The sequence below is a fragment of the Manis pentadactyla genome, chromosome 5 (genome assembly GCF_030020395.1).
Source record: "Manis pentadactyla isolate mManPen7 chromosome 5, mManPen7.hap1, whole genome shotgun sequence".
In the NCBI taxonomy this organism is placed as follows: Eukaryota; Metazoa; Chordata; class Mammalia; order Pholidota; family Manidae; genus Manis; species Manis pentadactyla.
The window spans coordinates 163,241,463-163,256,776 of record NC_080023.1 but is presented as its reverse complement, the minus strand read 5'-3'; the positions used below and the strand labels follow the sequence as shown (position 1 = coordinate 163,256,776).

The window sequence follows — 15,314 nt, the reverse complement described above, 5'->3', positions numbered from 1 at the left end:
AGCCCGGCTCTCCCCGCCTCCTGCCCAGCCTGTGCGCCCCGCCGGAGGCGCTCTGAGGGAGCGGGCACCCGGGCCGGAACCCTAGCCCCCTCCGTGCTGGGCCGGCCGGGCTGGCGCGGCGTCCCAGCGCCCCGGCGTCCGAGCCCGTTCGCGCGCGGGATGCCTACCTGCAAGGCCCGCTTGCGGCCGCCCGGCGCCGGGCTGCGGTCCGAGCCCCGCGCGCCTGCGCGCACAGGGGGGCGGGGCCGCCTCCCTGCAGGACGCGGGGTGCAGACCGCGAGCGGAGCAGGTGCTGGGGGCGCGGGCCCTCTTGCCTCGCTGCGAGGCCCGGCCGCGAGGGCCGAATGTCCACTCTCTCTGGCGCCGGACTGCGGCGCGGGCGAGGCGGGTCGAGATTCTTCCTTCCCCCCACTCCCTGCATCGCAGCCTGCAGCGCTCAGGGGGCGCGGGCACCACGGAGCCCGAAGAGGGCCTGGTGAGTCCCCCGAGCTGAGTGGTCAGTGACAAAGGACGAGGCTGCACTCCCGCACTCACCCTGGCCCGGTCGCGGCGCTGTCCAAATTCTTCCCGCCTCGCCTGTCCCCCACTTCAAGAGCGGAAGCCAAGTAACGTCAGAAAACGGCTTCAGAAGGTGCTGGAGGGCTGTAGGACCAGAGGAAAGGAGGCCCCACGCGAACTGGGTTCCAACCCTGGCCCTGCCTGGCAGAAAGGGCGGCATTAGGCGCGCCTCCGTTTGGATGACCCCATTGCGGTTGGCTGATGGTTTGACCTGGGACACATGGCTTTGCCTTCCTGGTTGTTTTCAGTAATGGTTCCTGTTGTGGTGCTGCCTTGTACAAGTCATTGCTTCTGTTTCAATCCTTTGTTTATCTAACTAGTGTTAAAACAGAGGCCCAGCATGAAGTCACTTCTCCTGGACCAAGTCACCAAGCTAGGGCTTAACGTTTTACCTAAATGTAGTTTCAGCCTTACCCCCCGGTGGAATTTTAAGCCAGTTAGTCTGGAATTTCCTGATCGCTAGTGAGGTGATCTTCATAAGACCCCCTGCTCCTGCCAAGGAAGGGTGACTCTACCTGAAACAATCCCTAATCTCTTCTTTTGCTGACAACTTTTTGCCTCGCTCTTGTCTGTAAAAACCTTCCATTTGGTACAATTCCTCGGAGCATTTCTCTACCTGCTAGATGAGATGCTACCCAATTCATGAATCACTTAATAAAACCAATTAGATCTTCAAATTTACATGGTTGAATTTTGTTTAACACTCGTCAAATCTCCGTTACTAGTCCTTGTAGCACAAAACCTTTCTTGCACACCTCACAACAGGAACTTCTCATAGATTCGTCTAATTGAAGAGGTTAAGAGACTGCAAGCTCCAAGAGGGTAGGCAACATTAGTTTTTGTATCCCTACCACCTAGTACAGAGCTGGACACTGAATGGGTGCTCAATAAATGTTAACTGACTCGTGATATACTGCATGCAGATGAAAACAGAGAGACGTTAGGTACAGACCAGAGCCCTAGCCCCTCTCCCACACTCATGATTTAACCTAATCCCTTATTTTACAGAAAAACACATTGAGTTCATTTGGCCTAAGGTTGTGGCCATAGATCAAATTTGTCTCTTGACTTCAGTCTAGATGAGAAAAGGGTTCCTAATTAATTGTAGGCAAATTCCTCAAATTATCATCAGGTTCAAATTTATGCAGACTTTATTCTGGTTGCCACACCAACACATTACATGTGTTCTTCCTTGCCGCAATGTCAATTTTTAATCCCATCTCATATTATTGGGAACAGGATTGCATCAGTTGAGGATGCTGGTTGCCATAACAATGAAAGTCTCTGTACACACCAATACACACACAACCATCCACACACTTTTCTTCTCATTGCTACCCAGACTGTGCTTGTTCTAGATTCTAAAAGGTTTATTTTAGGTATTCAGATGATTAAAAGAAAGTGGTGAAACTACACAAACACATGGCTTCTCAATAACAAATATATCTTTTGATAGCGATTAGCCAAGCTGAATCTGAGCTAGTGGGATGCGGGAACAAATGCCAATGTGAGTTGCTGAGACATTTTTCTGCTCATTCACAGTATTTTGACGGTCTTGACACCTTTTGTGGGCTTCATCACACACTTCAGATGGAGAGCCCCTCCCAAATTGATGATTTAAGAAGATTCTATTACATAGCCAGTTTGCTCTGCTCGTCCAGTCTGCCCTCAGGAGCAAGGGACAGCCCCCTCTTTTACAAGTCAATAGCCCCCAGTGTCTTCCCCAAGTTAAAGCCCTAAGGAAGGGTGGATCCAAGTTTTTTGAAGTTGGTAATAGAGACACGGAGAAAACCGTTGTTTGTAAGCAGCCCACACCTTTCTGTTCCTACAGATTTTAATACAACACTGGGGGAGCCCAGGCATTTCAGGAAAATCATCAGGATATGCCCTTTAAACGTGAAAACACTTTTGGTTCCAGCAACATGGCAGACTTTGCTAATAGGGAGCCCTCTCTACCACAAACACCCCAAAATCTTGGATTAAATATCACAAGAAAGGAAGCAAGCAGGTGAAGAAGGAAGCAGAGTACATTCATGCCTGAACTTGCAAGGGGAAATCAGCAGGAGCTGTAAACAGTGGGAAACAGAGCAACGAGGTGGTGGCCTGATGTCTCTTGTCCTCGAAGTTACTGGATAGAGACAAGAACCAGCTGCTAGGGATTAGGTGTCGTCATACACGGAAAGACAGGAGATGGGATTAGGTCCATGGGTCCATGTGATATTGGGAATTGGAACTGAAACTACTGTATAAAGACTGGACACCCCCCACTCCCAGACAATACTGGTGGGGAAAAAAGCATCCAAATATGATTAGCTTCAGGTCCCATTTTGCCCCTGGGGGAAAGGAAGGCAACAGTAAAGAACCTCTTGATCAAGCTGTATTCGTTTTCTATCACTGCTGAACAAATTACCACAAAGTTAGTGGATTAAAACACAAAATTATTATCTTGTAATTCTGGAGGTCAGAAGTCCAAAATGGGTCTCACTGGATACCAAATGATTTCCCCCCCCAAAGAATTGTCAAGTGGAGACAAATTACTTAGGAAAGGTGACCCAAGAGCCCCAAGTCTCCGTAGAAGCCATTATTTCTTGCTTTGCTCTGACTGTGCTCTCCGGGCACTCTTCTGATTTCATTTATCAGGTACCTTTCTATCAGTACTTTTGGGCTGCTATGACATAATATGGTAAGCTGGTGGGTTGTAACAAGTTACGTCACTATTCTGGAGGCTGAGAAGTCCATGGTCAACGCAGATCTGGGGTCCAATGAGGGTCTGCCTCTTGGCTTACTGACTGCCATCTCCTCGCTGTGTTCATCATCCCACAGAAGGGGCAAGGGAGCTCCCTGGGTTTTTTTATATGGGTACTAATCCCACTCATGAGGGCTCCACCCTCATGACTTAATCACCTCCCAAAGGCTCTGGCTCCAAATATAACACGGGGGATTAGGTTTCAATGGATTAATTTTGGGGAGACAAACGTTCGGTCTATAGCACTTCATATGCTCTAACCAGTTGTTTGGAATGAGTTTGCTAGAATGTTATCTTCTAATCTCCCTTTTCCCCACTTAAGGAACACATTGGCTTTCTGGTACAGGTCAGGTGCCTGGACTGTACAACCAGGTATGGAAGCTGGGAGTGGGTGGTATCTCCCTTAGAAAAGCTAAGCTATTAAGGGCAACAATCAATTTTCTTGGTGCACTTCATTCAGGAACCTCTTCCTGACTTTCAACAGCAATGAAGTAAGCTTTTATAACTTTACTTAATATACATCAGTAAATGTAATGTTTTAAACTCCATTAAAATATGAAATACTGCCTCATTTACTTATCTGTTGGGAAACAGATGGCATACTCCAACTGAGTAAATTTGAAGAGAATAAAAGTCTAAAAAGGCATGTGAAGGGTGTCAGAAAATCAGTTAACATTAGACCATGGGGCTAGGACAAGAGGTGGCAGTGGTTACCAGGTCCTGGAACAAGAGTGAGCTGTGTAGAGCAGAGAGTATTTCCTTCAGTTGAGGGCCACCACCGGCCTTAACTACGCAGGGGTCAGGGAGCCGTGAGAACACTCCAACCTCCGTCTCCTCCCTCCTGTGTGCTACTTCTGCTCCCTAATAGCAGAACCTGACTGGAAACCAGAAGGCAAAGGGGTATGTGAATGGAGTCAACAGAGGTAAGGTTAGCTTCCTGGGGCTCAGGACAGGCAGAGAATGAGGGAATGGAAGGCCAAAGGGAAGGTATCTATCCTGTTTTAGACAAAATTAAGTAACTGGACTTTAAATCTTTGACTTTGGTACCATGGACAAATCCCGTTTCATTATCTATAAAATGCTGAATAACAATTTCTGCGTCATTGTAAAGACAAGTAGAACTGCCTGGCACCGTGTATCAGTTAGCTATTACTGCTCACCCCCCAACTGAGCAGCACACAATCCTGTTTTACTGTCATGTCTGCTGGTTTAGGTTGACTGATTTAGGCTGGGCTGCTTCAATCTGTAGGTGGCTGGGGGAGCAGGCAGCTTGACTGCTGTCTCTTATCTCCTAAGACCAGTGGGCTGATGGGTACATTACTCTCATGGCAATGGCACATGCAAAAGACCAAACCCAGTTGTGCAAGTACTTCCTAAGCCTATAGTTGTTTCCTGTAGTGCAGTAACAAATCACCACAAATTTGGTGGCATAAACAACATAAATTTATTATCTTATAGTTCTGGAGGTCAGAAGTCCAAGATGGGTTTCACTTTCAAAGTCCAAATGGGTTGAGGGGGTTTTTAGCCTGGAGGAGAGGACCTTCGCAAGATGAAGGTGTGGACAGGGCTGTGCTGTCTTGAGGCTCTGGAGGAATCAGTGGACCCTTCTGCCTTCAAAGCTACTAGTGTTGCATCTTCCAACCTGTGACTTTGTTTTCACATGGACTTTTTCTGATTTTTGACTTTCCAGCCTCCCTACGGTGATTATACTGGACCTACCAGGATAATCCCCCATTCCTAGATATTAATTTAATCCTATCTATAAGGCTTATTTTACCTTGTAAGGCAACATATTCCCAGGTGACAAGAATTAGAAGGTAGGCATCTTTGGTGGAGGGGAAGGCATTATCTAGCCTACCAAACATGTCATGCTTGCCAAAATTCCATTGGCTGAAATCAACTGACAGGAAGTACTCTGCTCATGTATGATGGGCGCAGATGGGGATAATAGGAACACACAGATGCATATAAAATTTCTGAGTTATCTAATCTACCACACATCCAGTGAAGCCTCTAGTAAGTGCTTACTGAATATGAGTTTGGTCTTTGGTGACTCAGAGTGTTACACTCTTCGAAGGCTTCCTGAAAATACCTATGAGCATCAATAATTTTTATTACAATCATAGCCACAGCTATGTGGGCTGAGCTATGCTGGGTGTGCAGGGATAGTTATCTAAAGCCAAAGCAGATGAAAATTTGAGATCTGCTCATGTCTAATTACAATGCTGTTGTGTCCTCTCAAATTACATTGAAATCTAGGCTGAGTTTCCTTCTTCCTCTACTGTTTACCTTGAGCAAGATGACACATCCACTTTAAACCCTCTGAAGGTGTAGAATAGACTCTGCAGGGGTATTTGTTTCTTCACCCCTTTGTCAGAACTGGTTGAGCATCTGTCAGGGAAGCAAGGAAACATATTTGCTTTGCTCCGAGCAGGTCAGCCAATCTGCAGTGCTATGTCTACTGGTGGGCCCTACTCTCTGTAAGGGAAACTCACCAATCAGGGTACATGAAGACAACTGAGATGGTCAGGGAATTCAGAACTGCTGCACTGCAACAGGGGGGGAAGGGATGTTTAACCTGGAGAAGAGGACCTTTACAACAGTACCAGAGGGAGACCAAACTAGCAGTAGTAGTGAACACTGTTAAGGGCCCAGACTGTGGTTGCTAAATACCATTTTCAAATAAAAATAACCAGTGCTCCTTGGAGAAATGGCTGATTCCTGATGAGTAACTGCAGATGAGCCTGGAAATCTTACCACACCAGAAAGCAAGCTGGCAAAATTAGGATTGTTTCTAAAGAACTCAGAAAGTAACTTCAGTTGACTCCCTCTGATCAAAGACAGAACATCAACGAGAAATACAGTGGCCCCAATTCAAGTATTTCACACATCATGGTTTACTTCATCTACAGAAAGATCATCAATGGCTACCAATATGATCAAGAAACTGCATTTCTAACAAGTTCCCAGATGATGCTGATGCTACTGGTCCAGGAGCCACACTGAGAACCATTACTCTAGGTCTACGACACTACTATGAAGATACAATCAGTAAAACCAAGAGTAGTAAACTCTACTCACCAGTGACCTTCAACAAATATATAGCCAGGAAGGAAAAGAAGGGGACCCTATAGATTAAGGAGACTTAGTGTCTTTTCAGAGGTATATATTGAACCACAGTCAGCTGAAATGTTCAGGATTTCCTTTTAAATTATCGGACAAGTGTACAGGCCTAATAGACACTGTCAAAGCTGTATGAGTACATGGCTGGTTATTGTACTGTTCTCTAGCTGGTGTTTGAAAATTCTTTTTATAAAAGTAAAAGCAATGTACTTAAAACTCATGGCTGTTCACAAATGACTAGAAAGAACAAGTGGGGCACCATGTTCAGCAACTCTGCTTTGTCTTTTTCTCAATTGGCCTCAATAGTTATTTGGTTTGACCATTTGTTTTAATAAAGGCAGCTAGTACTTAGAAGTTACTGCGCCAAGTATTTTGACAACAGGTTTTACTCCCCTCACCAAGAAGGCAGTTTTAGAGAAGAGTACACATCTTATCTTCTCTGCACACTCCCCTCTTCTAAGTTGCCTCCTGCTTCCTTTTTGGCCCTGGACTAGTGGAGTCATTCTCAAGTGGTAATATCATCTGATGCCAAAGCTCTCCCTTCAGCACCTCTCAAAACTTCAAAATGATCCGCTCCCTCCCCTTTTAAAAACAAAAAACCTTTCTTTTGACCTTACATTTGAAAGTCTATCCCTAACACAAAGCACTTCCTTAAAGTAGAATACTAATGAACAGGACTTCAGAAGTCAACAATAAACACTAACAGTGGGTGACAGTTTGATAAGGAACTGGCTATTCAATAGATTCCAGTCACTGCAATGCCCTACAAATTATCATAAGAGGGAAAAAGTGACTTTACAAGCAAACCAGGATATTGTTACAATGTGCCACTAGATATGTTATTGAGGAGTTATTCTTATTCCTGCAAAATATGCAATCATGAGGAGACCTCAAGACAAACCCAAATGTGAAGGCAGTTCCACAAAGTAACTATCCTTTAATCTTCAAAAAATGACAAAGTTCAAGAAAAACGCTGAGGACCTGCTCCTGATTAAAGGAGACTGAAGGGCCATGACAACAAAGTGCAGCAAACGATCCTGGACCAATGGAGAAAAATATAAAGGACATAGTGGCAACTGATCCAACACAAATATGGACTGTGGATTAAATGTTATTACATCAATGCCAATGTCCGGTTTTTGCTAATTAGATACGAGTTATATGGAAAAATGTTGTTCCTAGGAAATACACAAGTTTTTAGGGATAAAGCAAGATGTCTTACTTTTCGATGGTTCAGGATAAAAAAACGAAGTGAAACTTAAACTAGTAAATGGGAAAATGGTGTATCTTTTTGTACTATACTTGCAAGTTTCCCAAGTCTGATATCTTACCAAAATTATAGGAAGTCTCACTCTTCAATCTCTGAGCCTTAACATAATTTCTTGAGTGCTTTTCACTAAGAGGAACTGAATATCTGAAATAGGCTTTATGTTTTAACACTAGGGGCTGTTAGAACTGAACCAGGATTTAAATACTAATACCATGACTTCTTTAGATGTGATCTGGAAAATGGGTAAAAAGAGGTGAATGTTAACAGTGAATAATGTGATTACAACAAAATTTTCCTAAACTATAATGCCACTTACTTTTATAAAATTGAAGGTATCATGAAACTACCTAGGGAATGTGAATTTCTCTATAGATTTGCATCTCCAGGACTTAAACTAGAATCCTGGCTTCCTGGGGGTGGTGAGTGGGTTATGTGACCAAAGGTACAATTTACTGTATTACCTTTTTATATCTTCTCCTTTTTGAATACTGATTCCTTTCCATTGTAAGTGTAAAAAATTAACCCCTTTATTAAGTACTATACTGGAGGGTCCATTTGTTGAGGTGGCTATATAGCCAAATCCAAACAAGCTATGTATTTGGGATCTTGAAGACCAATCACACAATTCTATCAACTCATTCTTTTATGGAAAGGAGGCATACATGGTGTTAGGATACAAGATACGTTTTATTCAAGATCCACTGGCTGCCTCAAAAAGCTCAAAATCTAGTGTGTGAATTACTAGGTGCTAAACTGTGTAAGAGTTCTAAAATTTAATTTTCATTGTATATTGAATATTTTTTTCATTCATGTCTTTACAGAAGCCAAAGGATTACATCCATTTAATAGCATACCAGTCAGACATTTGAAGTAGGAGATCTGTGTTCGCATGTTAAGTAAAAAAAAAAAAAAAATTGTAGACTATTGCTACCAACAGCTTATTGAAGGGCACAGGCATTATGACAGAAGTCTGGGCAAATACAGATACTGTTAACAGCAGCTCCCTTAGTAAGTGGGCACAAAGGAAGATTTTGTATTTCAAGCACATATTACTTTTGTAATTAAAACATTCAACTGCCACAGGACTGAAACTGGGTGCAACCACAGAAACTGAGTAAAGTCAGAAAATGCTTCTTGAAAGCAAGGTTAAAAAAGTGATGGCTCCTAACCATAAATTACTAAAGTTTAGAGTAGTCCAGGTCTAAATTAGGGAAATTAGTAACTTGAGAAAAGATTAAAACCTCCTAGTTTATGGAAGTAACTGCCATGGAAAATGTTCAAACTGCTACAAAATACAAATAGTAAATTTTGTGTGAAAATAAAGGACAATACAAAAAAGATGTTTAATCCTTCATTATAGCAGGTTGCATTGTTCCAAGTACTTCTCATATATTAATCTTTAATCTTCATGACCTAGCGGCTTTATCTGTACAATTTCATGGATGATAATGAAGCACAAGAGTCAATAGCTTGCCCCAAGAAAAACCACCCATGTTGATCCTAAACTCATGTCTGAGGACTGAAAATAAGACCCTTTTTTCTCATGCTCAAGTCAGGAATGGCTTGCCAAAAGCAACTCCAATTCAAGAAACCCTTTGCCAAATACTTGGTGTTAAATGGGAATATACAATGAATTCAAAACAAGCCTTTCCCTCAGCATTTTATTGAGACAAAGCATAAAATAGGTTAACAAACTGGGAGAAAGATACCAAGATGAAAAGATGGTAAAAACAGAGAAGTGGAACTAACTCACAGGAGCCAGTGGAATTCAGACTAGCCATAAAGGCATTATGGTAGATCAACAAACTATCAGGCAAAAGGGAAATCCTGAAGTTGCTCACTTGTTTTTGCTGTTAGCTTAATACTCAATCTAGCCACAGATCAACACATGGTGCACTGTATAGAGACTGTGGGACTCTATTAAGTTAGTTAAGGAACTAAACATTGTACCAGCCAACTCTGCTCTCAAGTGGGCCAGTGTTATAAACACAGTGGCCTACCATGTTTAATCATGTAGGCTGACAGGTATGGAATAGAAATATCTTTTACTAAGTTGCTATCTGCTATTACTTCCTATGGTGCAGGAGAACTTTTATGGGTGCAGGCATTTACCTATGTAATTACCCACCGAAGAAGGGGACAGCTAAGAATGGAGCCAAGTCAATTAAATGTAACATTAGCGCATTAAAATCCACTTGAAGGATGCTGCATATTTTCGAAAGTCAAATCTTATGTTGCAATATTACTACCTCCCCACCCCCTCAACTCTTCCTTTTAATAGGCTGGGGTTTTAACTTTCCTTCTTTCCCAAAAACAAGACAAGCACAGTGAGAGCCAATTCTTCAGCTTGTCCTTAAGTAGCAAATTTTGAAAGGCAGCGGAGGTTTGCCTCTTCCTAAGTCATAACTTCTGTTCTTTCAAATAGGCAAAATAATGAATTTTAATCACAGAAACTGGTTTCTTCTCTCAAATCCTTCAGTTTATATCAGGGGAAAAAACCCACTCATTTCTTGTAACATCTAAATAAAGAAGGTATCAAAGAAAGTAAGGTCATGGAGGCAGCATCAACCTTTTGGGGAACTAATATTCCCAAGTTTAGTCTCCAAGTTTTATAACAGGAAGCGCAGAAATTTCTTAAGAACAAGTCCCTCTACTCATTATCAAGTATTCCTAAACTATCTGTGATTTCGACACCTAGGTTTTTGATTTAGTTTGTTTATAGACTCATTTCATTAGGTATGCCTCTGGACTACTTGAACCTGACCCACACACCAAAACTCGTTCTGCTTTCTCGTCACACCTGTGGCACAATGAGAAGTGTGCCAAGAGCCCAGCCCTTGATACTTTACACATAGTGACAGCTCCTAGGAAAAAACTAAAGTTGAGCTCAGTGACCTACACCTTATCTCAGACTAAGGTTAATGAGTGTTTTAAATGAAATTCAAGTTTCTAAACAAGATAGAATTCTTTTTTCAAACTGCAATTCCAACTAATTAGGCTTATGGATGTGTAGACTAATTGGTAACCCAGTAAGTCCTACAGATTTGCAGTGTTGTAATTATCTTCCCATTATTCATTACACTGCATTCACAGCAAAGTACAAGTTTAGGGTCTACCCACTTAAAAACTTTTTAAACAAACCACATACTGGAAAGTTTACAAGGATGACCTTTTTACCATGTAACCCCAACTACAAAGGGGACTTCGGGTAGAACTTTTAACTGGCAACTGATTTTACTAAGCAATCTGTTAAATGCCTGTTACACATATAACCACCTTCCAGCAGAAAATGCAACATCTGCCTTTTCACTCTGAACAGTATGTTAAATTCCTCATCAAAAAGGGCGACTTCCGTTTTTACACAAAAAACTCAAGGACCATGGAACCACACTCTTAACAAAATACTAATTATACACTTCCAGAATAAACAAGACCCCATGTATTAGGAGCTGTTTCTTGGAGACTTCAATCAAATTTAAGTTTAAAGGTTTCATTATTTTACATCTATTAATTTAGGCAAAATTGTATTAACAGATTGACTACAAAATATCTTTTATTCTGAACTTGTGAAGGGGCAAATATGACTCTGGCAAATCTGATTAACAGCACAAAATGTTATCCAAATTGAATAATTTATTGCTGGTCTGAGGCTTGCCTTCTTCCACACTTCCACACTTTAAGTATAATTTACACTGTTCCACAAATAGTAATTAATGTTTAAAGGAATTTAGTAGTGACCTGTTCAATAAGGCAAATCATCTTGGTAGCAAACTTTTATTTAAATCTTACATAACTCAAGCTTTATAAAAAGCCAACATAATTGAAAATTGGGTTCTCCCTCTAAAGCCTTAAGTATTCAAAGCTTGAAATGGTTAATTTAAAAGTAAGCAAACAAAACAACAAAACCCCTGCAGCAAATCCTGCTGAAATACTTAAAAAAAAATCTAAACGAGCTTAATCTTTACAAAAGTTATTTTAGCTCAAAAGCTATAAAATCAAAGTTTTCTTAATTCTACAAAGAAGGGAGAGAGGGTCTTTGACTTCATGCCACCATTTCCTTAGAACCTCATTTTTTTCATCAAATTTGGCCACAAATCAAATTTCTGTGTGCCCCAGTTTTCAGTAGATTCCTCTTGCAGAAGAGGCCAAGTACAAACATGGAAGAATAACTGCCTAAGCAAGTAGGAAAGTGTTCTGTAATAGTGTGCAAAGAACACAGAGTTCTGGGTTAATCCCTGGAACTTGATCTGGACCGTGACCTTGACTTTGAACGAGATCTAGAACGGGATCTTGAAGCTCTTTTTGGTGGAGGGGATACAGAACGAGCCTTTGAGGGTGGAGCAGGTACAGGCGAATTGGAATGAGACTGGCTCCTTGATCTAGATTTTGACTTTATATCACCTTTCCCATTTTCTTTGGGGGAACGAGATCGAGAACGAGATCTGCTTCGAGATTTCTCATATGCATCCTTAGATCTGCTTCGAGATCGCGAGCGGGAGCCCCGATCAGACTTGGGCTTGGATTTGCTTTTTGATCTAGATTTCCTGCCTTTTGATCGAGAACGTGATCGACCTTTGCTCCGAGACCTGGATCTGGACAAGAAAAGCCATATTTGTTTTTTTTTTAGTATCTTGTCAGAACACCCAAGTACAGTAACATTCAGAAAAAGACCCAACAGTTCATTATTTACCGGGAGCGACTTTTAGAGATACTTCGAGATCTACTGCGGCTGCTCCTGCGACTCCTACTTCGGGACCTTCTTCTAGATCGCGACCTTTTAATACAAGAAACACAATAAAACTTTAATTTCAATACATCTTAACGTGAATGTTTGTACTATTTACAAAAAAACAAAAAAAACAACCAACAAAAAATGGTTACTTACTACAAACTAAACGCACAATCAAAACATCCAAAAGAACACAATGATGTTCCCTCCAAAAGAAACTACAAACTGAACTACTTCAATTAAGCATTGACTGAAATACTGCAGTTTTTAATTTCTTTTGTTCTTTACAATTACTGTTCCTTCCCTCTCCATAATTTTCAACAAGTTACCTTGATCTGCTTCCAGAGTAAGACCGCCTATGACTTGTTCGTGGTTTATCTTCAATGAGCCTAATATTCCTGCCATTGATTTCTGTACCATCCAGTTTATCCAAAGCACGCTTCATGTCAGAGTAGGAGCGAAACTCAATCACACCTTCGTTTGTGCGCTCTTTGTGAGCATCCGCATAGGTTACTTCACCTGCTTGTCTCATGAAATCCTGAGAGCAACAAGACTAGTCAGACACGTGTATCTAGATTCTCCTCATATTGTACTTGATTCTCAGAAGCAATGCAACAAGAGCCGAACTTTAAAAAATATTCTTATTTTTATCTCAAATTGTAGCACGTACCTTTAAATCTTGCCAACTACAACGACTAGAAAGATTTTCTACAATAAGCCTGAACTCTGTACGAACAGGTGGTCCATATTTGTCTCTGCCAGAGGTTCTCCGACTGCTGTATCCACCTCCACCACCTTTATCACATGAAGAGAACAGTTAGATGCTTTGTAATGACAGGAATGCATGTTTTTGAAAGTTAGTACAAACATATTAACTTTTATTTACTGGAGTAGGACTTTGCTATTATACTGCTAAACCTTCGATACAGTTGTGATTTGCCATAAATTAAATTAAGGGCAAGTCAAACAGACTAAATCCAACTGAACTTCTCCTACAATCTGTTAGAGAGTGACTGCTCCTTTATCAATTTACCTCGCTAAGTTTTATTTTACAGAACATTGTAAAATATAAAACTTAACTGATTACATGCATTTCTACATTTTACAAAAATGTTTACTAGTTACACTAAGTACTTACATCACAGTGTGAGGTTTTTGGTGGTGGTTTGGCCACAAAACACGCAAGGTAACAGTCACCTAGTTCAGATTAACCAGTTTTGTCTAACCCTCGGAATCCTCACCATCACCCTGCGTCTAATGGCAAAAGGCTGCTGTCGTCATGGCTTCCGGTAAGGTCAGCCAAAGGGTCATAGGGCAAGGGTCACACAATGTATGGAAAAGCCAAGGCCAATCAGGAAAGGCAGTCATCTTAGCCTCAGTGGACACAGCCTCAGCCCCATTGGTCACTTTCAAATTGAAACATCAAGGACTTGTTAAAAGTTTGAATTCAACATGCAACAATTTCAACATCAAACAACCAAAATCCCCCCACCTCCTCCCACAACATGCCCCAACTAAATACCGCATAAAGCGTTATAGCGTTATTTATATTGACTCTGTGGTACCATACCACGTTAGTTCAAAATAATATTTTCTTTGGCCCCCGCCAATATTAATAACTTTAAGTAAGACCTAAACTCAAAACTCCTCCCGTTTCTCTCTACCCACCCCACCTCCAACCCAGCCAACCGCCAAACTTCTACGCTGACTTTCACATTTCTAGCTAATGCACTGACAGGTAAGCGGGGGGGGATACAACTACAGCCACCCCTCACTTCCTCAGCGGGCAGAGCTCACGACAGTGCTGACGGGGGCCCAGCACAAGCCACCCCCAACCCCATCCCAAATTAGCATAAAAAAAAATCCCCAAACCCTTGCTAAGCAAAACCCACAACCCAATCCCCGCGCTCCGGCGTCCCGTGGCTGCCCCGGGCAGGCGTGAAGGCAGCAGGGCCCGGAGACAGAGGAGTCAATCGACCCCGGCCACCGCGCCTGCCCGGGCTGGGAGGCCCCCTCCCCGCCCGCCCCGCAGGGTCCCAAGGACGCGGAGCGCGCGGGGTTGTGACTCACTGCGGCTTCCGTAGCTGTAGCCGTCACGATCGCGGCGCGGACCGCGGGCGTGCTCCACGATCACGCGCTCGCCGCAAAGCTCCTTGCCGTTCAACTCGTAAACGGCGTCGTCGGCGTCGCGGGAGTCCTCGAACTCCACGAAGCCGTACCTGGGGGCGGTGCGAAGGCCGGCGGACGTCGTTAGGGGACGCGCACGTGCGCGCGGCCGCCGCCCCTGCACGCTCCCGCGGACCCGCGCCGCCGCCATCTTGGAGGCCCTGCCACGCGGCGCCGTGGCCTTGGCCGGTTGTTTTTTGGGGGACCCTGCCGCCACCAGGCCCGAAGCGCAGCATGAAGAAGCGGTGCTCAGGTCCGACTCACCCATTTTTGAGGTCTATTTCGAGGAGGCGACCATAGCCACTGAAAAAGCGCTGGATGTCCTTCTCCCGGACGTTGTAGCTAAGGCGTCCTATGTAGACGCGCGGCATGTTCGTGGCGGGCGGAGGGCCCGAAGGCTGGCTGTCGAACGGCGGACCGCAAGACAGAAGCCGCGGTGCGTGTGCAGGGACAGCGGGAGCCCGAACACACGACTAACACCACAGCGGCGGCCGAATCCAGCCACACAATGGTGCGGGCGCGCGCCAGAGCAACGCCTTAAGGCGGGCGTCCGCGGGGCGGGGCCAGGCGCGTGACGTCAGCGCGCAGCACGTCTCCCGCTCGGGAGCTTTGGGTAGAAGGGTGACTTGCATGTCCGCCGCCCGCTAGGTTTCTGGGAAGCGCCGTTCCGCTTGCTCACGAAATCTTCTGCACCTAACTCTGTAGACGTAGAATTCCGTTGA

At 43.5% G+C, this 15,314-nt stretch overlaps 2 protein-coding genes across 2 annotated transcripts in view; both read right to left on the bottom strand.

Annotated features, from left to right (window-relative positions):
- The window catches only part of L3MBTL1 (L3MBTL histone methyl-lysine binding protein 1), a 32,998-nt gene extending 31,868 nt beyond the window's left edge, over positions 1-1,130 (bottom strand). Inside the window, exon 1 of the mRNA XM_057503006.1 lies at positions 535-1,130. Coding sequence (XP_057358989.1) covers positions 535-718 — 184 coding nt within the window. The 5' untranslated portion in view covers positions 719-1,130. The remainder of the gene's footprint in view (positions 1-534) is intronic.
- A 10,182-nt stretch (positions 1,131-11,312) lies between these two features.
- Positions 11,313-15,100, bottom strand: SRSF6 (serine and arginine rich splicing factor 6). The gene is made up of 6 exons (XM_036902242.2): positions 14,857-15,100; positions 14,497-14,645; positions 13,097-13,221; positions 12,756-12,964; positions 12,388-12,471; positions 11,313-12,289 (listed from the first exon to the last, which is right to left on the bottom strand). Exons 1-6 carry the CDS (start codon positions 14,961-14,963, stop codon positions 11,926-11,928), a joined length of 1,038 nt encoding a protein of 345 aa, XP_036758137.1. The 5' UTR covers positions 14,964-15,100; the 3' UTR covers positions 11,313-11,925.
- Positions 15,101-15,314: the final 214 nt, after the last annotated feature.